General features: G+C 54.0%; 1 protein-coding gene across 2 annotated transcripts in view; it reads left to right on the top strand.

Annotated features, from left to right (window-relative positions):
* The window catches only part of SDK1 (sidekick cell adhesion molecule 1), a 744,026-nt gene that overhangs the window by 584,670 nt on the left and 134,525 nt on the right, over window positions 1–24,831 (top strand). For both annotated transcript variants that reach the window (XM_027528208.1, XM_027528209.1), the window contains 3 exons: window positions 8,069–8,216; window positions 9,114–9,254; window positions 13,691–13,872. In XM_027528208.1, coding sequence (XP_027384009.1) covers window positions 8,069–8,216; window positions 9,114–9,254; window positions 13,691–13,872 — 471 coding nt within the window. The remainder of the gene's footprint in view (window positions 1–8,068; window positions 8,217–9,113; window positions 9,255–13,690; window positions 13,873–24,831) is intronic.

A 24,831-nucleotide genomic window follows, 5' to 3' on the forward strand; every position in this document is an offset into this window, starting at 1 on the left:
GCGCTGCAACCGCTGAGCCCGTGTGCGCCAACTGCTGAGCCCGTGCGCTGCAACCGCTGAGCCCGCGCGCTGCAACCGCTGAGCCCGTGCGCTGCAACCGCTGAGCCCGTGCACGCCAACCGCTGAGCCTGCGTGCTGCAACCGCTGAGCCTGTGTGCTGCAACCGCTGAGCCCGTGCGCTGCAATCGCTGAGCCTGTGCACGCCAACTGCTGAGCCCGCGTGCTGCAACCGCTGAGCCCGCTTGCTGCGACCGCTGAGCCCGCGTGCTGCGACCACTGAGCCCGTGTGCTGCGACCGCTGAGCCCGTGCACACCAACCGCTGAGCCCGAGTGCTGCAACCGCTGAGCCCGTGTGCTGCAACCTCTGAGCCCATGTGCTGCAATCGCTGAGCCCCCGTGCTGCTTCTCCTGAAGCCCGAGCGCAATAGAGCCCCCTGCTCTGCAGGAAGCCCACACGGCACCTGGAGAATAGCCCCCACTCACCTCAATTAAAGAAGACCCGCCCAGCAGCAAAGACCCAGCACAGCCAAAAATAACTAAGTAAAATTACCAGAGAAGGCAATGGCGCCCCACTCCAGTACCCTTGCCTGGAAAATCCCATGGATGGAGGAGCCTGGTAGCCTGCAGTCCATGGGTCGCGAAGAGTCGGACACGACTAAGCAACTTCACTTTCACTTTTCACTTCCATGCGTTGGAGAAGGAAATGGCAACCCATTCCAGTGTTCTTGCCTGGAGAATCCCAGGGACGAGGGAGCCTGGTGGGCTGCTGTCTATGGGGTCGCACAGAGTTGGACACGACTGAAGCAACTTAGCAGTAGCAGCAGTGGCAAGTAAAATTACACATAAAAAATAAAAACATTCAAAGGTGAAAGGACCCCCACGGGGATCTTGGGCAGGGCCAGTGCAGATGGGGGCCAAGGGCTCAACGTGCCACTGGAGAGGGCATCGGGTGACCGCTCTCGCAGTCAGTGAGGCCCAGCCCCCTGCTCTCAGTGCACCCCAAAGGCAGCAGGTCCCCAAACAGGAGAGGCTCCTGTGAGCCCTGACAGGAGGGCCCACTTTGCAGAGTGTGAGCTCCAGGAGAGTCCCGCGGCCTTCAGTCCCAGCTCTCCACGTCCAGCTAGCGTGCACCAGGCATGCCTGGTGGCCACACACTGCAGCCCCGCCGTCCTCCCTGCAGGACACCTGGTGTCCAGTCCAGGCCTACACGCCCCGGTCCACACTGCCCCGTTAACTGGCTGGCCTTCCCTGCTCCCCACCTCCTAAACATTTTATTTCAGAACGTTTGGGTTTACAGAACAATCGTGGGGAGAGAGTTCCCCAAACCCCATGCTCGATTTCCCCTCTCATTAACTTGCCTTCGTGTGGGACGTTGTCAAAATCAGTGAGCCGATGTTGCCGTATGATTGTTACCTAAAGGCCAGGTTTTATTCCGTCTCCCTGGCGTTTTGCATGCATCTGTTTCTGTCCCAGAGCCTCACCCGGGCCCACACCCCATTCGGGGGCCTTGGGCGTCTCCGTGGGCTCCTCCTGGCCTGGCAGGTTCTCAGACTTACCCTGACATGGACGACGGTGGCAATCTGGGGATGAAGGGGAGTGTCGGAGGTCCTCTCACAGTTAGGCTGGGACGAGGGGTCTGGGGAGGGACCACAGGGCGCAGCACCCTCTCACCGCCCCGCCCCCACCAGGCACCGCTCTCTGCAGCTGCTGCTGGTGCCACGGACGGGCCTGTGACGGGGGAGCTGCAAGTGAGGTGTGCCCGGGTTGCCTCCGCCATCGCCCCGTCCTGAGTGTGCACTGTCAGCCTAAGAAACCCAGAGCACTTGCATCTCGCGTCCACATGGCCAGCCCCGGCTGGGAGAGGAGAGTCTCCCCTGAGCGTGACCTCCCCGGACCCCGAAGGTGATGGTCCAGCTCCCCTTCTGCGTGCTCTCTGTGACTGAGCCCTTGGCTTTCCTGCTGCAATACCGAGCAACTGCCAGACGTCGAAACAACGAACGTGTACCTCTCCGGAAGTTTCCACGACATGGGAGGATCAGGCTGTCATCCGTGCCTCCGTTTCCCATGTGTGGATGTGGACGATGGCGCCCAGTGCAGGTCACCATGGAGCCATCCCACTGCGCCTGGCACGGCAGCTGCTTCCCGAGAAAAAGGACGAATCCGGGCCCTGGGGTGAGTCAGGCCCTCCTCTAGGTGCTGGGGCTCTGACAGTGACTCAGATGCAGCCGAATGAAGCTTATCTCCTGAGTGGCTATTTAAGTGGATGCGTGTGAGCGCATGCTCCAGTCGCTCAGCTGTGTCCGACCCTCGTGACCCTGTGGGCTTGCCCGCCAGGCTCCTCTGTCCGTGGGATTTCCCGGGCAAGAATACTGGAGTAGGTTGGCCATTGCCTCGTCCAGGGGATCTTCCTGACACCGGGATCGACCCAGCATCTCCTACATCGGCAGGCAGATTCTTTACCACTGAGTCACCTGGGAAGCCCCGCTTAGGTGGATGTCTCTTCTTACTATAATTCTTACGATAACCCTTCTGTTTCAGGAGAGAAGGAGTGCAGACAGCTGCAGCCAACTCAGCAGTGGGATTACAATTAGAAAAATGATAAATTCGCATCTTGATTTTCCACTTAGTTCTCAGTAACCTGGGGGAAGTTGTTTTAAGGAAAGCACGTTCATTCTTATTTGTACCAAAAAATACAAGGGACAGCATCAGTGAGATCTGATCATTTCGCCTACCAAGTGTGCAGCTGAAGACAGCCGTAATGCTCACTGCTGGCAATGCTGTGACAAAACAGTCACTTTCTAAAAACTTTCCATCAGGAAAAATACTAAATACACTCAAAGGTGCGGAGTATTCTTGTGTTCGGTTTGGAAAACCATCAATAGTTGACGGTATTTGTTTCATCAGCTGCCCCACTCTTTTTGCTAGAGTATTTTAAAAGAAGTCCCAGAGATCTTGTCATTTCATCCGTACGTGATGCAGTAAATACTCAAACAGTGACATCAAACAACATTAATAGAATCCTTAATATCATCTTACACTCAGTCCACATTTAAGTGTCCCTATTTTAAAAAAAAAAAAGCCTTTTCACAATTGACTTGCTTGAATCAGGACCCAAACCACGTCCATCTGTCGTGTTGGTGGCTTTGCCTCTTTCATCTCTTAATCGACTTTCCCTGTTTTCACCCCCCACCCCGTGCCCTGCCCTCCTGCCCACCCCCGTCCCCTGCTCTCCCTGGCGCACAGGCCAGGGCACTTCCTGTGCAGTATCTCCAGGCTCTGGCTGCTTGCTTCCTCCCGGTGCCATCTAAGTGGTCCCTGCACCTTCGTTACCGCCCAGAGACACTCAGCCTCTGGTTTGTGTGCCTTCCTGGTGTGCACGCACGCACACGCGTGTGTATGTGTATGCGTGTGTGTGTGCTTCCTGGGTGCTGCTGGGCACCCCACACCTCGTCACACGAGGAGACACTGGCAGCCCTGCTGCTCTGCTCTCAGTGACGTTGGACCCCCCCAGGAGGCTAGGCGGCGACAGCCCATATGTCTGGGTAGAAGTTACTTAAACTTCCTGGAGCCTTGATTTCTCGGCCTGTTAAGCAGGGAAGAGAGTGCCTCCTCCCCTAGAGGTCTCGTGTGGTCATGGATGTGAAACAGCCTCCAGAAGGCAGACGGCAGCACAAACATTAAGTATTAACAGTAATAACAGTTCTTTTGGCAATTAAGGAAATTTTCTTTGGAAACTAGTTTCCTTCCTCAAGTACCTTTAATTGAGAAAATAGTGATGCTCTTTTTTTTTTTTTTTTTAAATCAGAAAAAAGCTTTCAGTATGTTTGGGAAGATTGAAAACCACCAGCTTTTTAACCAACAGACAGAGTGGAGGGGTGATTACCGCCTTCTGGTTTCCGGGCACTGGAAGCCAGGAAAAAAGCTCAGTGATGCCCATCTGTGGAGCAGAGGTTTTTTTTAATAGCCCAGCTGGGAAAGATTGGAATTCCTTAGTCTTCTAGATCAGAGGAGCAAGGGGCATCCCCAAGGGGGAGGGAAAAAGCTATTGAGACTTCTATGGGGTGGTTTCCCCTACTGAAAGGTTCTTCTGCATTCCAGCCCTAAGAGAAGCATCTTGTGGTACTTTTCTGTGAGGACCTGGGGAAGAATCTTTTAAAGGGATTTTGTGTTATTGATTGTCAGGAACAGAGTTGCTACTTAAATTTTAACACTTCTCAGCAAGCTAGCAATTCCAAAGCTTGTGAATGAGCAAATCCTCCCCACAACCATTTTTTTTTTTTTTTTGACAAATCAGAGTGCCCATGAGATGGATCGGGTTCATTTGTATTAGTTTTCAGTTTAATCTCTCTTCCTGCCAGATCTTTTATCTTCGAGCAGGAGAGGGAAAAAGAATAAATAAAGAATCCTATAGATGCAGCAGGAGGACTGAGCAAAGCCCCAGGGTCTGGAGCAGATTAATAGGCCCTGTTGTCAAATCAGACTGGGCAGCAGCTCCTGCGGCTCGGGCTGCACTTCAGGAGCTGTTTACACCCCGAGTGAACAGATGGCCCTGAGCCAGGAAGTCGCGTGGGGCCGAGTCGGGGATTGGTGGGGGGAGGGGCCTGCGTGGGGCTGGAAGGTGGCGTCCGGGCGCGTCTCGGCTCCTGCCTGTGCAGTTCATCCTTTAGTCCACGGCCTGGACCACGGTCCTTCTGACGCTGCCCCTTTGTGAAACGGCCACCATACCTGGCTGAGCAGGTGAGCTGTTTGCTCCCAGACCCTGCCGTCTGCAGGAAGAGAGGGATGAAGAGACGCTTTCTCGCGTCGTGTCGCTCAGGACCCCGCGAGAGCAGGCACACTGTCGGCTTGTAGTCAGGGGGCCTTTACACAGGAGAGCTGACCAAGGAGTGGGGCCGGGGGAACTGAGTGACCAGGGGCTGGCGGCAGCGGGGCCAGACTCGCCCGTGGCCGCAGGGCCCGGGAGCCTCGGAGCCCGGGGAGGGGCTGTGCAGAGCTGCCCCCAGAGAAGAGAAGGGGACCTTGGCGTGAAGAAAGCAGGCAGTGTCTCCAGTGAGGAGGGAAGAGCACCCCCCTGCCCGACAGGCCCCCGGGGCACAGGCAAGGTGGGGACGGTCGCGAGGGTCTGGGTGAAGATGGGAACGTCCAGCAGAGTCCCCAGCGGGGCCAGGCCTGGGCCAGAGGCCGCAGCGCCCCGCCCTGGCCTCAGGACTCGCGTGGTATCCCCCGTCGTGCTGTGTGTAAATCAGGTGGAACTTTTCACTGTGGTGAGATTCACACACGAAGCGCCCCATCCTAATGACGCGCTCGTGGCGGCGTGCAGATGATCCGCAGACTCCATCCTGCAGAACTGAAGCCCTGTCCCATTAAGCAGCTCCCCGGCCCCTGGCCTTCTACATTCTCGCTCTATGAATCTGACTGCTCCAGCTGTCTCATTTAAGTGGAATTATACGTTTTTCTGTCCTTTTGTGTCTGGCTTATTTCACTAAGTATAATGTCCTCAAGGTCCATCCGTGTGGGAGCATAGTTCAGAGTTTCCTCCCTCTTCAAGGCTGACTAATATTCCGTCACATGGATGGACCACATTCTGTTTATACATTCATCTGTTGATGGACGCTTATTTGCACCGCCTTTTAGCTGTTGTGAACAATGCTATTAAGAGCTGTACAGACACCTGTTTGAGAGCCTGCTTTCAGTTCTTTGGGGTACATGTGTTGACGTGGATTGCTGGATCGCACGGTAATCCTGTTTTTAACTTTCTGAGGAACTGCCACCCTGTTTCCCATAGTGGCTGCAGCATTTTACATCCCTGCCAGGGGTGTATACACGTTCCAACTTCTCCCCGTCATTGCCAACACGTTATTGTCTGCTCTTTGATAGCAGGTGTCCTAATGGGTGTGATGGAGAAGGCAATGGCAACCCACTCCAGTGTTCTTGCCTGGAGAATCCCAAGGACAGGGGAGCCTGGTGGGCTGCCGTCTATGGGGCTGCACAGAGTCGGACACTACTGAAGCGACTTAGCAGCAGCGGCAGTGATGGGTGTGAAGTGGACTTCAGTGGGCTTTCGATTTGCAACCCGCCCCCCAATATTACTGCTTCCCGGATGGTGCGGTAGTAAAGAATCTGCCTGCCAACGCAGGAAACGTGGGTTCAATCCCTGGGTCGGGAAGACCCCCTGGAGGAGGAAATGGCAACCCACTCCAGTGTTCCTGCTTGGGAAATCCCATGGACACAGCAGCCTGGCAGGCTACAGTCCACGGAGTCACGAAGAGTCAGACACAATTGAATAGCCGAGCACACATAACGCGCATTTTCATATAAGAAGCAGGAACGAAACCGAAGCGCTGCAAGCGGAAGAGCTCAGGGTCAACTTGGCCTCTGTCTTTTCACCTGGGTATCAGCCATCTTCAGGATGGAGCCTGTATCTCCTGTGAAGCCTGACTCAGCGTGCCCAGTTCCCGCCAACCACGTCCAGCTACGCTGACACTAGAGGAGCGTCCGTCCCCCTCCATGGTGACAGAGGACTCTTTTCTGTAAGGGAACCTGCCCAGAAAACCAGATCACCACGAGCTGTTTGACGCCCTAGAGGGGTCTCAGGCTTCCAAAGTGAAAGGAAACACGGGTGCGAGTTTTTCTACAGTTAATTGGAGACACACACATTGCACTTGTAAAGGAAACGTCAAAGCAGGGCTCCTTGTCAGCGCTAGATCGCCTCCATCACTGAGCAGCACAAGCCAGGATGCCCAGCTGGTGGCGAGGACTGCCATCCCAGAAAGCCATTTTGGGAGCAGTTTTATTTGAAATAATTAAAAAGTCTCAGCCTTCATGGCCCAACTGGCGCCGTGCTGCAGAGCGTGCAGCTTCCATCGAGGAGTCCAGACTTAGGGTGGATGGCACTGCGTGTGGGTCAACAGGAGTTGCCTCTAAGGGCCTCATTTCATCTCAGAACAGCTTATGGCCACCTCTTCACCCATAAAGACCCCGAGCGCATTTCTGATGAGCCCCCAAGTGCAGACTTGTAAGTCTCCATAGCCAGGCCTCTAGGTCTTCACGGAAGTGGCTGTGATGTTGTGTGTGGGCTGTGCAAGCCTGTGTGCAGTCTGAGCTGAGCCTGTCTGACATCAGGGTCACAAGTCGCCCCTGTGTGACACTCGCAGACGTGGGCGAGCGATTGCACTACCGTTTCCAAGGAACAAGAAGGACAATCTGATTCCCGTGAGAGGTCCCCATCCGCCCCCCCCCTCCCCCCCGCCCCGGTCTCGCTTCACTGATAACTTGAGCCTCAGAGCAATTCCGAGTGGACCCGACAGAGGGCGCTTGTTCATCCTAAGGCTCCGCGAGGTGATTCGGCCAAAAAGCCTGTCTCAACTCTGCAGAGAATGTCCCGGGGGGTCCAGGCAGAGCCCTTCCGAAGCCTTGCATGGGAGAGCTCCCTTGGCTGGCAGGGTCGCCCTTCCACACCTGCCCGGAAAGCCGGGGGGGAAGATCTCCTAAATTCTCTGTGAGTTTCATTCCGCGTCTCTCCAGCCAGAGCCGCTCAGGGGCGTGGATGGAACGGGCCACCACGCAGATGGGCGGCAGAATGCATGGCCCATCTGTCTTTATCATGCTCATTTCCTCTTTTATTAAAATGTTAATGAATATAGTTTTTATTTATCATTTGGTGGCGTGTGCAGCATCCTTTTCTGGGAGACAAATCTGCAATCTGCCACGTGAGCTGACAGCGTCTTCTCATTACCCAGTGAACACGGGAATGAGGAACAACATTCTGGTTCCATTTAAACTGCCACGTGCAGGCTGAACAAAAACTATCCCTTTACGTGTAGACAACAGCTTGGGGCTGGCGGCAGGCACCCCCGGACTTGGGAGCGGACAGCCTGAGTCAGGGCCAGGCTCACTGGTACTGGCCACGGCCCGACGCCTCAGTGTGTGTGTCGGCTCAGCGGGGCCAACCCCTCCATCTGCCTTGGTGAGCGAGGGAGACGGTTTATGCGGATGCACTTTGCCTTCCCTTGTTATCATTCAGACGGGCGCCTGCAGAGGTTCGAACTCGTTCTGCTCCTCCTTTCAGACTCTCCCTGGAAAGTGCATCTGTCAGACGTCGGCCCCGAGATGACGGGCGTCACGGTGCGCGGCCTGACCCCGGCTCGCACCTACCAATTCCGAGTGTGCGCCGTGAACCAGGTGGGCAAGGGCCAGTACAGCGCAGAGACGAGCAGGTGAGCCGCCGCGGCAGCCTTGGCGCGGCGAGGGGGCCGAGCATCTCGTGGGGCGGAGGGAGGCCATCATCGAGGTCACTTCGAGGTCGTCGACCTCCGCCCTTAGTGACCTTAGCGGGAAACAGACACGAGTGGGAAGCCTGTAACTGAGAGGAAGCGTGGGGTTCACGGGGCAGGCCGGGCTCCTTCACTGCAGAGGGAAGTTTCTTAGGTCCCTGGGGCGCTCAGACTACGCAGACAGGAGTCATTCCTGATCGCAGAGCCCCCTGTGTCCATGACATTAAAGAGCTGGTGGTGTCTCTGGGCCCTTTGTGCAGCTGACCGCCTGCGGGGCGGGACTCAGAAGTACCCAGCAGATTCACGGGAGGCAGAGCGAACCCCCGCGTTTCCCTGGTGGTGGTCCTGATGCTGAGTCCTCCCCACCCAGGCCGGCAGCTGCTCTCAAGCCCGTTCAGATGTGACCTGGGGAAAGGGCTTCATCGCATTTCAGTGCATCCTCCCCAGCCAGCCGGAGCACTCGGCAGGCCTGTGTGGTGGAAGTGTTGAGAGCTCTGAATGACTGCTTTCTAATCGTGGGGGCTTGGTGTGTGAAATACTGAAGGAGCCAAAGAAAGTGATTTGGAAACAGCCCCGGACTCGGGCCCACGAGCCGGCTCGCCGGGTCCTTACAGGGCAGGGGTGCCGTGGGCCGCTCAGGCAGAACAAGCTTGCCCCCTGTGTCTTCGGGACCCGTTATATCGATTTGTCCTTCCTGTCGGATCAGCTGTGTGTTTTGCTTTATTCGTCACTCGATTCGAGTACACAGTTCGGCTCAAGATTCAGCAAGATTGAGAATGGGAGCGAGGGCCCCATGCTCCTGGGGCTCATCTCTCCTCCCCTCCCGCCCTCTCTTTTCAGACTGATGCTCCCGGAGGAGCCACCCAGCGCTCCCCCGAAAAACATCGTGGCCAGCGGGCGCACCAACCAGTCCATCATGGTGCAGTGGCAGCCGCCCCCAGAGCCGGAGCACAACGGGGTGCTCCGCGGGTACATCCTCAGGCAAGTAGCCGCGCCCGGCCATGCGTGCACCCTCGTGGACAGTCCAGTGTCCGTCCTGCTGAGGCCGCAAGCTCAGATGTCTGCAGGAGCCCAGCGGTAATCCAGACTCAGGCCAGCGGTAGGACTCCCGGGGGTGGTAGAGACTGCGGCCAACAGCGAGAACGAGCACCTGTGGGCAGCCTCTCGGGGACAGGCTCTGCAGATCCAGCTGTGATGCATACACACAGGAACCCACCCTTGGGGAGTGCCGTTTAGCAGAACGGAGGGGAGTGTTCCAGGCTAGAAGCAAGGTGTGTTTATTCCTTGTAAATCCTTTCACTCGAGGTTTTTACCAGAGGTGTGCGTTCTAGAGTATAATGATTTTTAATTAATAAAAATACAATTGATTTCATTACAAGCCAGTTTTTACCATGCTAGTATGTTGAGCCTGCCAGGTTTTCCAGGATTACCAAAAACAGGTAAAAGTCTGGCTTTTTTACCTGCATTCTCTCAGTTTTCCGTGTTGGGAATAAACCCAGTATGTTCTAAACACAGGGCAGGCCGCACCTCCCAGCTGCAGACCAGACACGGCCCGGGAGCGGCCAGTTTGCTCTCTCTGCCCCTCTGGGAGGGGTTTGGCTCTGAGCACCTCGTGTGAACCGCGCCAGCCCTGGCTGGGTTGGCAAAGGAACCTGCTTTGCCAAAAATTACTGCTGAGTTTAAAATGGCCGCGAAAGTGATCGTTTTGGTAGTTTGTCAACACAAGTGAAAGGAAAAAAGCAAACCAGTATTGAAAAGGTAACTGTTACCTCCCTCCTAATGGGCGCACCCGTCGCCAGCCTCTCCGGGCAGGGCTGGCAGGTGTCCACCATGCAGATGCCCAGCCCACGCCCGTGCTAGACCCATGACCAGGAGACACCAGGCTACCAAGGCCTAACGTAGAGTGACGTAACGTCTTAGCTAAACGTAAAACATTATGAGAGAGTTGATTCTTTAACTCCATTGTCTGCGTACAGAAGTCAGCTCATCCCCAGCATGTATTTATGTGATCACCCGCTCATCATTTAATACACATTTATCTATGTGAACGTAATGTGTGCCTGTCACAACCAATTCACTGCTGTTCTCCAGTTGTCCTGAAGCATATGAATTATCCTCTGAACACAAGCCAGATCGTTATCTAAGCCTGAAGAGGTTCAAACGCGGCCGTCCCCTGGCTGCACAAGGGCCGCAGGGCTGAACCTATACGCAGGGCCGCCTCGGTCCCTGAACCCCTGGCCTCCCCCGGTTCACAGAGGAGACTGCCGATCGGCCCCCTGTGGGCAGGGGACGCCTGCAGACCCGTGGGTGGAACTGTGGGCCCGTGGGTGCTTCCAGAGCCTGGTGTCTCCCTCGGGAAAGCAGCCCAGCGCTTCCCGCTGCTCGAGGCCCAGGTTTTCCTCGCTGCTCACCCAGCTGTCCCCTGGTTCCCTGCTCATCAACTAATGAAGATAATTGGTCTCCCCTCTGGACGGCCTCCCCCTCCCATGCTTGTCATCCCATCCGTCTCTGTCTTTTTTTGACCACAGGGAAGAAAAGTTTCCTGGGGCTCCATCTGCCAAAAGGACTTTAAAAGTCAGGCCACAGAGCCAGGCTCGGGGCGTGGAGTTTCCTAACGCAAGCTCTCTGATGTCGCAAGGCCCTGTCGGGCACTGCACATTTCCCTGTTTTGTGGGATTATGACTCTTAAAAGGATTTTCTGTGATGGTGTCAGTAGAGGCAAGCGCTGGAAAAGAGGGCATCCGTATTTGCAGGGGCTTCAATCCAGAGAGCCCCCAAGACGCGGGTGTACCACACAGGCTGTGAATATCCCAAGTTTTCAAAAATTAAAGACCCATGCCAAAATGAATTTGCTGGGAAACATTTCCGAATAATCCTCCAGTCTGCAGATCAGCTCTGTTTGCAAGCCTGTACCCTCCGGGGCACAGGGCTCCATGTCAGACCAGCAGCACGGTCCACGGAAGAACAAAATGGAAATAAATCACCGCCGCGGCTCCGGCTGTAAGAAGTAGTTAGAGTGCGTGCACAGTAATAAAATATTCATAATAATGGGCAGGGTGTTTCTTTGAGAGGAACATAGGGGTTATGTCCTTTAAAAACATTGTCCTGTTTATTTCCACGTAAAGAATCTTCTTGTTCTCTCTGAGACGATCTCCTGGGCAACGTATCCGGCCCTTTAGCGGATGATGCCCCGCGCTTCTGTTATTAATTATGACCTTCCTAGACATTCTGTGAATATTACCAGAGCGCCTTGAAGCCGCTGGTCAGAATGGACCACGCTCCCTGCCGGAAGGGAGAGCCAAGAATCTAGGAGGTCGATTCTCCCCGCCTCATACAGATAGGTCTGGGAGGAGGGGTGAGCAGGCCGTTTCAGGGCTCAGAACTCAGGGTTCTCTGTTGGCACACTTCCCACACAAGCAGCGTTCCCCACAGAGAAGTGTTTTGGGGGCGGTGCTTCAATCCATCGCATCTCCTTTCCGCCCATTGTTTTCATCCTGTTCTCGAACCGCCCCCGCGGGATGCCATTATTACCACGTCACCTTAGCGAGGAGGAACCCAAGGCTCAGAGAGGTAAGAGTTGGCTTCGACCTTCCAGCGCGTGAGTCTTCCTCCCAGCTTGGTCTTCTGGGCGGCTTGCTTTGCCCTCCCTGGAATGCGTACCGGACAGTGAAGCGGGGGTCTCCGGCAGCCATGCCCGGCTGTACCCTGCTGGGTACCTGTGGTCCTGGGCCCACTCACTTGCCAGGCTACTCTGGGGTCTGGTGTGGGTGGGAGCCAATATTTGCCTTTTTTCAAAATGCCTGTCTGATTGTCCCAGGGCCATTTATTCTCAAAGTCCCTGCTGTGTAGATGGGGAGATGGCTGGTACTCGGATGACGCCACACCAAGCCTTCCCTGCCTAGAAGACAGGCCGTGGTATGATAGACTTGGTTCAGCCCGCCGTGAGTGGCACCCACCCCTGGCTGGGGGTCCAATGAGGTGCAGCGGGATTGGAGGGGTGGGAGAGAAGCACAGATGGGTATGAGGCCTCTTGCACGTTTGCCCATCACGGAGCGCCATGCGTGTGCCAGCGCTCCCCGCAGGGCCGCTGCGGGCCCGCGTCCTGCGGCTCCTCTCAGGCGCGAGGCAGGAAGGCCAGGGCCTTTGCGCTCTTCGTGGCCCGCCTGCTCTCGATCCTTTCTGCCTCCTCTCCGGCAGGACTCACCACACGCAAGTGGCCTGTAGCAGGAAGGGCTCAAAGACAAGTCTCAGAAATCCCTGATGTTCATGAAGAACATTTTATTACCATGTCCGTACATCCTGAGTGCGTTTTCAGTCATCACTCTCCTTGGAGAGCTGTTTACCGCTCCAGGCATGGATTTCGGAGTTCCTTCTTTTCTCTGAGGGCGGTGGCCTTGCTGACATGCTGGTTCGAGTGAGTCTGGCTCAGGCTCTTCCCTGCGTCCAGGCCCTGTGGCCCTGGGGATGGCACGGTGACTGACCGGGACTCTGCAGGGCCACTCAGCGTTCTGGAGGTGCCTGAAGACCCCGGCCCGCTGTGGGGAGTACGTGCGTTTCCCGCCCACTCCAGGCCTGTGTCCTCCTGCAATTCTGCCATCCCCACCGAGCACCAGAGTCTCATCTTCTTGAGGAAGTAGCCAGCTCTCGGCTAGAAACTCCATGCTCTTGGAAGTTATTCCCACAGCTCTCGCCCCTCAGTTTACCCAGAGGAACAATTCACTTCTGCACACATGATCATGGAAGACGTCCGTCACTCAAAATAAAGTTAAAACAGTCCTTTCTCTGTGCAAATAACAGTTTCCCAGCTAATACATTTTCTGTGTTCAGAGTTGTGTACATCATTGTTTTAAATAAATGCAACTTTAAATCTGCCTTTCGTCCACAGAAGAGCCTGCACACTGCCCTCTCACGGGTCCCCTAAAAGCCACTCTTAGCGGTGGCCCGAGTTTTAGGAGTGTGAGCACCAGTCATTCTGACTCTGGACTTCACGCACTAGCCCAGCAGGGAGCTCAGCCCCCGGACACCGAGGGCACCACGCTGCCCGCTTCTTTCCTCGTCGTTTCAGAGCCACTGGAGGAAGGGGTCTCTAGGACTGATTTATAGCTACAACCCACTAGAAATCCTGTCTGAAAACTGGGGTCCTGAGTTGCTGTACTCCCTGGACGACTGACACTTAAAAAGGGATCATTTTTCCTGAACCCTAACATGGTTGAAGTGTCAGATCTGTTAGCCCAGAGCTTCTAGTCACTGTGAGATTAGATCAGACCTTCTTAGCGATAGAAGTGGAAGTAGTGTCATCTGGGGCAGACCTCTGGGCTTTGTTCTTGTCTGTCTACCCCTGATCTCCTCTAACCGCGTGGAGGAACCTCGGGGAAGCCCAGTCTCTGGCTCAAGTCGTCTCTCTCGTTCTGCCGCAGGTACCGCCTGGCCGGCCTGCCCGGGGAGTACCAGCAGAGGAACATCAGCAGCCCCGAGGTCAGCTACTGCCTGGTCACCGAGCTCATCATCTGGACCCAGTACGAGATACAGGTGGCTGCCTACAACGGAGCCGGCCTGGGCGTCTTCAGCAGGGCCGTGACTGAGTACACCCTGCAAGGAGGTGAGCCTGCCCGAGGCGGCACGGTCTTCTTCACTGGGGAGCAAGATGTGCAGAGTTCTGTTGGAGCAAGCGAGTTGATCAGCTCACTCAATATTTGAAATATTTATTTCTGTTGAAATAAAAATAGACTGTTCAGTCCTCTAGGGAGCAATCAGAAGGGGATGAATCACATATTTAATTTAATCTCTCCTTCTATTCATAAACTATAGCAAAACCACAGAAAGGGATTGTATATATTATTCTGTCTGCTGCTTTTCATCCTGTTCCTAAGGATGAAATGTGTCTCTACACATCCTTTAACTGGTCCACTTATTCTGAAAATTCCTGTGGAATTGACTTTTTCTAAAAGGAATAATGGTATATTTTGCAGTGGAGGTGGCTGTGGAGTCCTGTGTGAAGCTGTGAACGTTTTTCACAGAGTGATCATTCAGTGTTTTGTTTTTAGCGATGTAACACAATTGTTAGTAATGGGGTTTGCGACTCGCTGCTCTCCACCCCCACTTTGGGTTTCCTTTTTCAGTTACACAGACAAACAATTCACTAGATCCATAAAAACTCCTCCCCACACCCACCCCCCAAAACTGACCAGCCAGAGTGCCATAAAGCCAGCAGGTCTTAAATTTATGTGCTAAGACCCAACCCCGTCATTTCCAGTTAATTCCACTGTTTTCTGCAGGGTCCGGGTCTTGGCCCCAGGAAGGGCTGGACCCTCAGAGACACTCTCCATGTCTGCATTTCACTTTCAACGCTCTTCACAGTAACAGATAGACCCTCTCTGGACACAGTGGCGCACCAGAGCAGCCCAGAGCCTGGCCCGGGGAAGCAATTTTCCCACCAAATCTAAACCCCTTTTTCGCTGAGCAGTTTTCCCCTGTCCTGACTCACAGGTGTGAGTTTATTTGCTTAGGCGTTTTTATTGCTACCAGGCCTTGGCCTTTTTCAGATGATAAGGTTCCTAACTGCCCACGTCTCTCCCCAAATCATGCCTGAGGCCTAATGTTCCCTGATATTACACGCTGTCATTATCATCCCGTATTGATCGGCCGTCTGTTGTCATCCCTGAGCCCATAAATCCTCCTCCTGAATTAAGTGGCGTCAGCCCTGCTCTCACAGTGAGGAGCAGAGAGACTTAGCATGCAGGACGACAGGAAGGGCTCGGTGTCTGCCTACACCTCTTGATCACTCATTGGAAAATGAAAATAGCTGAAAACCTGCTCTGTTAACGCTTGCTTTAATTAGTCCGTTTAATAAAATAACAATGAATTCGGAAACACTTAAAGTGACAGACACTGCTGTTGACGGCCCCCCAGCACCGTTCACAGTGACGGCTTCCTCCTGTTGCCGGCACGCTCACGTTCTGTGCGGGGCTCAGTCTCCCCCTGACTGGGAAGGGCTGTGGGGCGCTGCATCTCGCGTCTGTCCCGCCGTCCCGGGGGGAGCTTGAGGGCTGTGAGCGACGTGATCGGAGCTCTGTGTGAGGAAGGGAGACCTGTCGGCAGGTGTGCGGGGGAGACCGGAGGGGCCCGAGGGTGGGGCAGCCGCTGCAGACGGCAGAGTGCTGGTTCGGCTGTGAGCTGATGAACTCCCCCCATCGCCGACGCGGGCTGAGAGGAGCCGTGGGCGTGTGCAGTGCGGCTTCACACGTATCCCCTCTGGGCTGCCCCTCCACCCCGTCCAGCCTGCCACACGAGCTCTCGCTGGGGCGTCCTGTCCCATGGGACCAGCCCAGCGCCCTCCTCAGCTCGCTGGCAGTTTCTAGGGTGAAGCGGTGTGTTTTGCTCACGCTGAGCGGGTCTGAGGTCGCTGGGCTAACACAGGTGGAGCAGCGATAACGCTGGGTCCTCTGAGTCAGCAGCGCTGTTTTCTGGGCTCCCTTGGCTCCTCTGAGGTCAGTGGGGCCCCGCAGGGGATTCATCCAGCCTGAACGCTGGTGGCGTGCCTGCCCCTCCAGCACGAGGGCCTTGTGGATCTGGACACAGCGGGAGGCAGGCGCTGACTCCGCGTGGAGCCGTCTCTGGATGCCTCGGCTCGGGTGAGGTTGGGAGGAATCTGCTTCCTTGCGTAGGTGAGAACCTGACTTCCGGTAGCTCTGCGTGCTGAGGTGTTCAGAGTCTCTCTCTTCTTAGCTGCTTATGAGCAGATGTCGTGTGCGGTTTTCCCATCTGCGTGTCAGCCTGTGTCTGTGGATCACCGTTCCTTGGCCTGGCTACTGGGTGGCTGGCAGGGGAGCCTGGAGCTAGGAGTCCCGGCAGGTCTCCGGGCCCCCAGGGTGATCACAGTCCACATCTTTGCTCACCTGAGGGTGTTTCTGACCCTCTGTGAGTCCCCGATGCAGGCTGTGATCCCGCCAGCCTCGGTGTGGACTCAGGAAACACACATCCTCTGGGGCTCCTGGCGTCTTTTCCAGCCGTGGTTGGCACGCCCAGACCCGTGTGCTCCGTGCAGTGGTAACGCCCGGGCAGCTGACCCTGAGCACTGCTCCATGCTCTGCTTCCAAGCCCTGCCCTGCCCCTGCCCTGGACCCTCGGTCACCAGCAGAGCTTCTCAGGCCATTTCAGCCTCTGACCTTTCCCCTTTTGTCTGAGGGTCATGCCTGAGCCCCGAGACTGGTCCCTTGGGCTCCACAGCTGGCAGATCAGGATGGACACACGGCCAGGGGAGATATCTGGACCCTCAGCACGGGGCTCACTCACATGGGGTTCACGTGGGGCTAACTTACATGGGGAACACTCACCAAGGGCACACACACACACACCTTTCTGCCTACACAGGCCCAGAATTGGCCCTGGCCCAGAGTCCATAAAGCCTGACTCTTATTACTTATCAATACTACTTATCTGCCTTCAAGAAACATCTTAGCTCTTCTCTGCCTCTGCTTTTTTTTTTTTTGGCATTTGTAAAGTTCTGACATCTCCACCCGCCCTGACTACTTTAAGGGCAGTTGTGAAGAGAAAAGGAAGCGATGTAGGTGAAAGGGAAGTGGCTCCGTCGTGTCCGACTCTTCGCGACCCCATGGACTGCAGCCCACCAGGCTCCTCCGTCCATGGGATTTTCCCGGCAAAGGTCCTGGAGTGGGGTGCCATTTCCTTCTCCAGAGGATCTTCCTGACCCAGGGATCGAACCCAGGTCTACCTGCATTGCAGGCAGATGCTTTATCCTCTGAGCCACTAGGGAAGCCATGCTATTAAATGCTGAGCTGTGACACACACACCCATGTTTCTGTCTGTATTCCTCCATCCACCCTGACAACAACCAGTATCTATTGTGGGATTTGAATGTCTCCATCATGATAGTCGTACAGAAAGAAATTTGAGGTCAATTTCTTTGCTATTAGTAAAATCAAGAACGCATGTTGAGGAATTGGTGTGAGTGCCTGCTGTGTGACATAGTAGGGCCACGCAACAGGCCAGGGCACTGAGACCGGAGGGGACACCTGTCTCGTTGTCAAGCCTGGGGGCTTCAGCCTCGACTGGAAGTGAAGACTAGCATTTGTGAAACAAGATCGAGAATGAGAACAGAGTCCAGCCTCGTTCTCAGGAAGGCAGTCCCGTTCGGTGCTCGGGGAACGTGCCGTCACTGTGAAGGCACCCCCGCAAAGGGGCTTTCCTGGGACAGCGTCAGGGAAGTAAGTGTAGCCACTGAACTGGTTCAGAATGGAATCCGGCTGCTAGAAACAGACCCAAAGGAACAGCACCGTAAATGAAGTGGGCATGTGTTTTCATCTTTCTGACACCAAACGGGGCAGTGGCTTCTGTGGAGTCATAGTGGCAGCTGTATGGTCACCAGAGAACCAAGTCCTCCTTTTTTTGCTTTGCTCTCTGTAGTGCTTGCCTCGTGGTTGCAAACTAACTACTGTGATGCCAGCTATCACATCCACATTCTAGAAGGAGGAAGGCACAGGGTCTGCCTTGTGGCCCAATAATCAAGTTTGCCCACCTTTGAGGAACTTTCTTAGAAGTCCCATCTGCTACAGACTTGTGCTTACAATTCATGGAATGTCTCCATGCCAGAGAGCCTGGGAAGGGTCCCTCAGCTGGGCACGTTTCCGTCCACTATTAAGGAAGGAAGAGGGGAGGGCAAGCAAAGGGCAGCTAGCAGTGCCTGTCCCACTTGTCCGGCGACTCCTGCTGAGGAGTCGCCCGAAGGATGTACAGTTTCCAGGGATAAACTGGTGAGACAGCCTGTCTCACAGCCGCTGCGGGCAGAGCACCTCCTGGTGCTTCGTAACCACCCAGACTGGAGTCCCCAGACCCCTCGGCCTCCTCTGGAGCTCAGCGGTTCTGCTCCGGCAACCCACTGTGTGTCCCAGGGCTGTTTGCGGCCGGCGCTGAGAAAGGCTGGGGGGCTAACTGGTGCCTGATGCTGAAAAGGGAAGAATTAAAATGCTGATATGTTAAGGGGGTAGGGAGGGGTGAATTACGCCTAAGATTAATTATTCATCAGCCTAATTTGGGAAACTATTGGAATGTGTGTACTCACAATTCTGGAGCTGGTCAGGAGACTGTGGAGGAGCAGGAGCAAAGGGGAGAGCTGAGCCGCCGTCCAGCCGGCCTCCTTTTCCTCTCCCATTAGCCGCGTGGTGGACTAGAGCCATCGGGGACACGCAGTGTGATTTATCTGGACTTTAATAAGGCTTCTCTTGAAAAGATGTCGGAATGCTGGGAGAGCTCGAGGGGCTCCCACTGCCGCCAGGGGGGCGTGTGCATGTCAGACGGTCACCCGCAAGAGGATGTGTGAACGACACAGTGTCGGCCCGGCGAGGGCACAGGGGGCGGGAATGCGGGTGGGGGGGCTGCTGCCCAGAGATGCGTGGCCCCAAGCACGCGGCCTCAGTCTCAGAGGGGCTTCCCTCAAGGGGGCTCCTGAAGGAAGATAAGGGGGCCATACCTCAGCCCAGTGAACTGACCCCGGAAGTGGTGAAAACCGCCATCCACCTGTCATGCCCCAGGTTTCTCCTCAGTCCCGTTTATTGTTGAGATGCAGTAAAAGCATCTGTTACGGCCCACGTCCTGACGCTGTGTGCGGCCCCAGCCACTCCGAGCTCCCCTGAGAACTCTGTGGTCACGTGACTGCTTCACCTGTCTCTCACCATTAGCTGAGCAGTTTTTAACAGAAACTGATTGTGGAGCTAACCACTGCGTCAGCATCGACTTGGAACCACTGATTGCTCCAGATGACTACAGTGCCTTTCCCCCTTCCTGGATGATTAGAAAGTTGCTGAAGTAGACATTGGCAGTAGGAAAAATGCTCATAATTATACGGGGTGTTTAGTTATGCAGAACTTAGACTCTCTGGCTTTTTCCTCTTGAAACCAAAAGCATATTGATTTCTGGAAGGGTTCGGAAAGAACTTCTGGGGTGAACTGAAGTTGTCTTCCATTTCATTTGGGTGATTGCAGTGGAGATTTGACAGCTTGGGTTCATGTGGTTAGAGCTGTTTTAAGAGTCTTGCTGCTCCGTGTGTGCATTGCCTGTGTGCGTGCTCAGTCGCTTCCGTGTCTGACTCTGCGACCCCATGGGCTGTAGCCCGCCAGGCTCCTCTGTCCATGGGATTCTCCAGGAAGGAATTCTGGGGTGGGTCTCCATTTCCTCTTCTAGGGGATCTTCCTGACCCAGGGATCAAACCCACATCTCCTGTGTTTCCTGCTTTGCAGGCAGGTTCTTTACCACTGAGCCAGAGAGAAAGCCCATGTTTAGGTTAATCTCTCACATTTAAAACTTCCTTCTGCAGGAAAGAGAAGGTCATGAGGCCCTGCTAACAACATCTATTAAATGGGACTGATGGGCAAAATCGGGGCCAGTGGGGCATATGAGAAGCTAGGAGGTGAGAAAGTTTGTGTTAGATAATTCTTGAACAAGTCGTAAAGAGCCAGGGCAGACCAAGCAGATTTGAGGTGTGCTCAGTCACTCACTCATGTCCAACTCTTTGTGACCCCATGGACTGTAAGCCTGCACCAGGCTCCTCTATCCATGGAATTCTCCAGGCAAGAATACTGGAGTGGGTTGCCATTTCCTCCTCCAGGGAATCTTCCTAACCCAGGGATGGAACTCACATCTCCTGTGTCTCCTGCATTGGCAGAAAGATTCTTTACCATTGAGCCATCTGGGAAGCCCCAAGCCAGTGAGGTTAGCAAACTTGATCCCTTCCTTAAATGTGTTAGTCGCTCAGTCATGTCCAACTCTTTTGCGACCCCATGGACTGTAGCCTGCCAGGCTCCTCTGTCCATGGAATTCTCCAGGCAAGAATTCCTTCCTTAAATGGGTCCATTAAGATGCAAATGCTGATTTTTCTATAAAGGGCTCAAAGACAAATTATACTATAAATCATCATTCTTGAGCATGCCAAGATTTTAATTTTTTCTGGTTTTATTTCTTTATCATTTTTCTTCTTGTAACAGGTATTTTTGTGCTGTAATGATTTATTCTGGTTTCAGAACATTACCTTCTAATGAAGGAGAACTATTCCATATTTAGAGAGAAATGGGAAAAAACATTTGGTTATCCAGGTTTCTAAAACATTAGTAAAAGCCCCTAAATGTTCACTTGGGCTTCGCAGGGTTTTCTAAAGTAAGGATTATAAATGAGCACTCTGCAAGCTCCATTCCTATCTCCTCTTGGGAAATTCTCAATGTAGCATAAATGACATTGCACGAAAAGATTTGTTTCTCAGTCCTGATGACTTTGTAGACCTCAGGCTGCTCCCATGGACAGGCTAATGTTCAGATTCTCCCAGCATCCCCTGAAGCACCCAGTAGGAACTGAGCAAAGCCGTGCGGGTGTTCCTTTAGGTGTGGGCCTGACTTGGTCTTTGAGGCCTTACAGGAAAGGGTAGGAATCGCCTTCTTCAGGGGGAGCCACTGTGTGCCAGTTTCCACTGTCCTGTGTGCCATCCACGTATGTTCATCGCCTTCTGCAGCCATCCCCCAGCCATTGTGTGAGAGAGGCACCATGGTTCCTGTTTTACAGAGAAAAAGGCAGAAATTCAGAGAGGTAATCAGCTTTCCAAAGGTCACACAGGTTGAAAACGCTGGGAAGTGCTCAAATTTATGCTTTTCCTTCTCAGTTTAGTTCAGTTCAGTCTCTCAGTCGTGTCCTACTCTTTGCGACCCCATGAATCGCAGCACACCAGGCCTCTGTCCATCACCAACTCCCGGAGTTCACTCAGACTCAGGTCCATCAAGTCGGTGATGCCATCCAGCCATCTCATCCTCTGTCATCCCCTTACACCATAAAAGTCACCATTTCAAGTGTACAATTCAGTGTGTTTCCACATATTCACAAGACTGTGTGACCATCAGTTCAGTTCAGTTGCTCAGTCGTGTCCGACTCTTTGCGACCCCATGAATCGCAGCACGCCAGGCCTCCCTGTCCATCACCAACTCCCGGAGTTCACTCAGACTCACGTCTATCGAGTCAGTGATGCCATCCAGCCATCTCATCCTCTGTCGTCCCCTTCTCCTCCTGCCCCCAATTCCTCCCAGCATCAGAGTCTTTTCCAATGAGTCAACTCTTCATATCAGGTGGCCAAAGTACTGGAGTTTCATCTTTAGCATCATTCCTTCCAAAGAACGCCCAGGGCTGATCTCCTCTAGAATGGACTGGTTGGATCTCCTTGCAGTCTAAGGGACTCTCAAGAGTCTTCTCCAACACCACAGTTTAAAAGCATCAATTCTTCGGGGCTCAGCATATAAACATGGGCAAAAATCGCTTCCAGATTTTCAGTGCTCAAGTGGGTTTGCAATAGCTTGTGGATATTTTTTACTGGAATGAAAAGCAGGCACAATAAGTCTGTTTTACATGGAAACCCAGGACAGACACACACTCCTGAAACAAAAGGGTCAGAGAACAGTAATTACCCTGACAGTGTGTGATGGTTTTTAATATTTTCTGCTCTATTCCATTCTGTCTCATTCTTTCCTTCTTTAACAAATGCAGGCTGCGATCGCTAAGCTGAGTTTCTGGTCTGCTGCTAATGCAGTAGTGGCCTGCAGTTTGAAAAAACCCTGAATTCAAGCAGTACAGGGTGTTTGGTTCAGTTGGCCATGAATCCCTTTCAGAACAGGCGTCAACTGGCCTGTAGTTCACGTCAGGGTCAAGGTTGAAGCCGGGCACCCAAAGGAGATACTACAATGAAAGACCCAACAGGGGTGGGGCTGAGTGGGCACCAGTGGGGCAGCCTGGGCACCAAGCCGAGATTCGGGGGCTGGAGGCAGGTCGAGTCCAACACCGGTGTCTGTGCAGACCTTGTGGGAGAAGACTTGCCCTTCAGCTGCCACTGAAAGACACAGGGAACAGTCAGACCCGCCTTAAATGGCTGTGCCTGCGTGCTAAGTCCCTTCAGTCGTGCCGGACTCTTTGCAACCCCATGTAGCCCACCAGTGTCCTCTGTCCATGGGATTCTCTAGGCAGGAATGCTGGAGGTCTCCTCCTCCAGGGGTCTTCCTGACCCAGGGGCGGAGCCCACGCCTCTCACACCCCTGCGTTGGCAGCGGGCCCCTCACCGCCAGTGCTGCCTGGGAGCCCAACACTGCAACCAGACACTGTCTGTGGAGGTTCAGACTGGTCTTCCCTACAAGCCTGTGAGAGTTTTGAAGGCAGGGGCTGCATCTGATTGATCTTATTTACATCTGTACCCCCAAACCCAAGCAAGGTGCCTGACACGTCAATAAATGAAGCATAAATAGACGTCTGATTATGGCGAACGCCTGCCGTTTCTATTTCAGTTCCCGCCAGTGGGCCAGTGAGTGTCCGTGTTCAGCATGATGCCCAGCCTTCTCTCCCGTGGTCGTCTTCTTGTCTTAGAAGAAGAACCCAGTGCCTGCTGGCCTTGCGCCTCCGCAGCCTGCAAACTGGTCCCGAAGGCTTTCCCCTCAGTGCCTGGTGCATAAAGAATTGGGGAAAACAAGTTTGGAAAGGGATACACAAAACTTTTTCAGTGTTAAGGTATTTTCTTATGCAGGACCCTTAAAAAGGGATTCTTGAGCTTCTTTGTGCAAGATCTGTTATCCTCACAAAGTGTCAGGACTGTTTAATGCAGGGAGGACACGCAGGCACATCAAAGCCAGGAGCGCTATCACACACAAGAACTCAGCCGTAGCCTTCAACGCCCTGGAGTTGATGACACCGCCCAGCACGCAGATGGAATATAGCTGTCCACCCAGCAGAGTTGCAGCCCGTGGCCCCTCCACGTCGTGAGCTGCTTCTCCCCTTCTCTGAAAGGCAGGTAGTGGTGTAGGCTCACCTGGAGAGGGAGATGCCCATGAATTCTGGGTGGACTCTTCAGTCCCCGATACTTGAGATCATACACGTTCAGGATAAGGAGAATCGGGGTGTGTGGTTGTGGTGGAGACGTAAGGAATTGGGCATCCTTCCGTGGCATAGCCACTGCTGGGTCCAGCCATCCCGCCAGCAGCTCCATCCCCAGTGAATAGAAGATAAGCAGAGGTGAAGAGGCATTTCTCTAGGTGAGGGAGGCCCTGAGTGTTCACATGCCAGGCTGCTTCCAACCAGGAGAACTGACCTTGCCTTGAGGGTGGTGAGAGATGAGCCGCCATCATGCGGGACACTGAGGTTTCATAGTTTGAAACAGATATGGTCGGTCTGGTATCTCAAGTAGACACGCACGAGCATGTTAGCATACAGAAATGTTGTTGAGCGGTGCACTATCATCTCATTCTGTGCTAAATTCTGCTGATTTGACAGCGTTGTCCCTGGGACGTCAGCATCTTTAGGTTGGATTCCACCAGCTGATATGGGGTGAGAAGGAGGCAGAGGTCAGTCACTTTCTCCTACGGAGGCCTGGACGCTCACACCCACCTGCCCCATGAGACCTTGGGAATCTCCCTGCTGGCATTTCATGGTATCACTCCATTAATTTTATTTGACATGTTGTGAATCTCCCAAACATCAGGTAGCTCCATGGCCAGCGCACGTTTCTTCTGATTAACTGTTATTTTAAACCGATTTCCGCTGTTTACACAGATTGCAGAGAAGATGGATTGTAATGATAGTCTAGAATTTACTTGGGGTCCTGAGATCAGCTTTGCATAATATGCATCGTGTTGTTTGAGTACTTGAATGAAACAGCAAACATGAGCCCAACTGGTGTCTCTCTTCCCAGCTGCAGAGACTGGCTCAGGAGAAGTGCTGACCCGACAGAGTCTCAAATTCTGTGGGCTGTGAACAGCAGTAGACATTCCTGGAGGAAAAGGTGGAAAACTGTCGCTGGGAGTCACCTTGGGTCACTCAGACAGGCCGATCCTAACAACCTCGTTTCCTCCTGGGGGAGGGTTGCCGAGTTGATAGCTCCAAATGCTATGTTCATTCTGTGGCTTGATTTCCACTCATTGCTTCATTTACTTATCAGTTCTCTCAATCAGCACCCTTGTGGCTGAGATGGAGACCATGCACTGGGTGATAAAGTCATCAGGTGAACCCCGAGGACTCAGCTTTGCTCAGAGAGTGTTCACTTGAAGCACCACCAGTGTGAAGGTGACCCCAGCTGCAGAACCCATCGCCCTTCGGGGCTTTTCTTGCTCAGCACTTCCGTCAGGGACTCGGAGCGGGTGGAGACGATGTGCCCGGCAAGCCTGCAGGTGTCACAGCTGAGAGAGCCATTCAGATGTTCTGTCCCCGAATCAGAATTAAAAATAAACTGCAGTGTTAGATTGATGGCTGAAATCAGGCTGAAGCATGAAAGCCAGACGCTGCTTTTCCAGACACACGACCAGCCATGTGACAGAGGAGGAGGGGCGGGATGTGCCGGTTGTTGCCATAAACAGAGTTGGGAGGTGAGTTGAGCACAGATCCAGGGAGAGCTGGGACCAGTCTTGTCAATGACACGTTTCCGAGTCAGGGCAGATCCAGTGCCATGGAATCGTGTTTGGGCTGAATGCCGCTGGAGCCCGGAGGCCAGCTCCAGGTGCCTCGCCGTGAGGGCTGGTGAGGACGCGGGGGGTCC

This window comes from Bos indicus x Bos taurus, chromosome 25 (genome assembly GCF_003369695.1).
Source record: "Bos indicus x Bos taurus breed Angus x Brahman F1 hybrid chromosome 25, Bos_hybrid_MaternalHap_v2.0, whole genome shotgun sequence".
In the NCBI taxonomy this organism is placed as follows: Eukaryota; Metazoa; Chordata; class Mammalia; order Artiodactyla; family Bovidae; genus Bos; species Bos indicus x Bos taurus.